Raw genomic sequence first — 1,603 nt, forward strand, 5'->3', positions numbered from 1 at the left:
TTTTTTTCCTTCTCCTTTTTTTGGTGGGGGTGGGGAGAAAGAGTCTTCCACCATGATCTGCAGCAGCAGGGAAGCTTGAGAAAAAGTAGGGTCACTGCCTGCAAACAACCCTGGGCAGTGTGAGGAAGGGCTGCCCATACTGTGGATGTAGTCATGAGCAAGAGGAGAACCTTTGGGTCATCCAAATCAGGGCACCTCCTGGGTTGGAATTCATACAGCAATGAAATGTCAAAAATAACACTGGAGACTGACATGGTTGCTGACTTTTAGATTCACCCAGAAGGGCACTTTACAACACAAACTATCACCTGCTGAGCACCAGTTTAACAGAAAGGCCATCTTACAAAGAAAAGGCCGAAAGGATGATCTTGGAATACATGCAGTCCTTTAAGTCAAATACATTTAGCGTTATGAAATGCCACTTAAGCCTTCTTTTATTCATCATAAAAACGCAGTGAACTAGCATGGACTTGGTCACCTACCCAAAACAGAAATAGTAATTATTATTTTATGATATTTTATATGATTATATTATTGTTATTTTATATTATTATTATGACTATTATTACTATAGCTTCTCCAACAGTGGTTGTCTCTGCATGTAGAAAATGGTGGAATAAGAAAAGGATACAAAAGCGCCAATGATGAAAATGGGGCTGAAAACGTGCTTCTGGAAGGTAAACAGTGCCAGGCCCATGTAGGAGAAGATGAAGTTCTCTGCCAGGAAATGTAACACCTCAAAGAGCTGCACAGAGAAGGGAAAAGGAAGCTGTAAACCCTGCAGTTCCCCCTTCCCTGTGTTAACAAGCAACTCGTGAGTACCAAGCCTCTCTCTCACCTGCTTGGTTCGACTTCTTGATTCCACCGACAGATTGTTGTAGGTGTAATGAGCTTGTGTGATTCCACAGAAAAGGACAGCTACAACACCTGTTAAAACATCCCCCCCCAAAAATCAATGGAAAATAAAGAGGCAGGGGAAAAAAACCCTGCTGGAACAAAAGGTTAAGGTAGGCAAGCCTAGCATATCCAACTTCCTGAATATTTCTGAAACTTTCCTATTGCTGGGTCGGGCACAGTGGCTCACACCTGTAATCCCAGCACTGCAGGAGGCCAAGGCAGGCAGATGGCTTGAGCCCAGGAGTTTGAGACCAGCCTGGGAAACATGGTAAAACCCCATTTCTACCAAAAATACAAAAAATTAGCTGGATGTGGTGATGTGGGCCTGTGGTCCCAGCTACTCAGGAGGCTGAGGTGAGAGGATCGCTTGAGCCTGGGAGGTTGAGGCTGCAGTGAGCCCTGATCACACCTCTGCACTCCAGCCTGGGCAACAGGGGGAAACCTTTTCTCAAAAAAAAGAAATAAAGAAATAAAGAAAAGAAAAAAAAAAGTTTCCTATTACTACTGAACACTCCTACAACCCCTCACCTCATATCAACCTTTCTGTCTCCCAACCCTGCCTTCCTTCAAAGCCAAGTACCTCAACATCCCCTCCTTGTTCCAGTTTTAATGGTAACTATTGCCTCCTCTAAACTCCTCCAACTACCATCTGTAGTTGGCATATAGCAAGCATTCATTCCCTCAAAGAGACTGTGAGGGCCCATCC

The 1,603-nt window shown here is 44.2% G+C and overlaps 1 protein-coding gene across 1 annotated transcript in view; it reads right to left on the reverse strand.

Moving 5' to 3' along the window:
• Positions 1–934, reverse strand: part of LOC108531460 (sodium/hydrogen exchanger 7-like) — a gene marked incomplete at both ends in the record, with an annotated part of 8,379 nt that extends 7,445 nt beyond the window's left edge. The window contains 2 exons of the mRNA XM_017874908.1: positions 632–745; positions 839–934. Coding sequence (XP_017730397.1) covers positions 632–745; positions 839–934 — 210 coding nt within the window. The remainder of the gene's footprint in view (positions 1–631; positions 746–838) is intronic.
• Between the last annotated feature and the right edge of the window lie 669 nt (positions 935–1,603).

Source organism: Rhinopithecus bieti, unplaced genomic scaffold (genome assembly GCF_001698545.2).
Source record: "Rhinopithecus bieti isolate Rb0 unplaced genomic scaffold, ASM169854v2 scaffold_9932, whole genome shotgun sequence".
In the NCBI taxonomy this organism is placed as follows: Eukaryota; Metazoa; Chordata; class Mammalia; order Primates; family Cercopithecidae; genus Rhinopithecus; species Rhinopithecus bieti.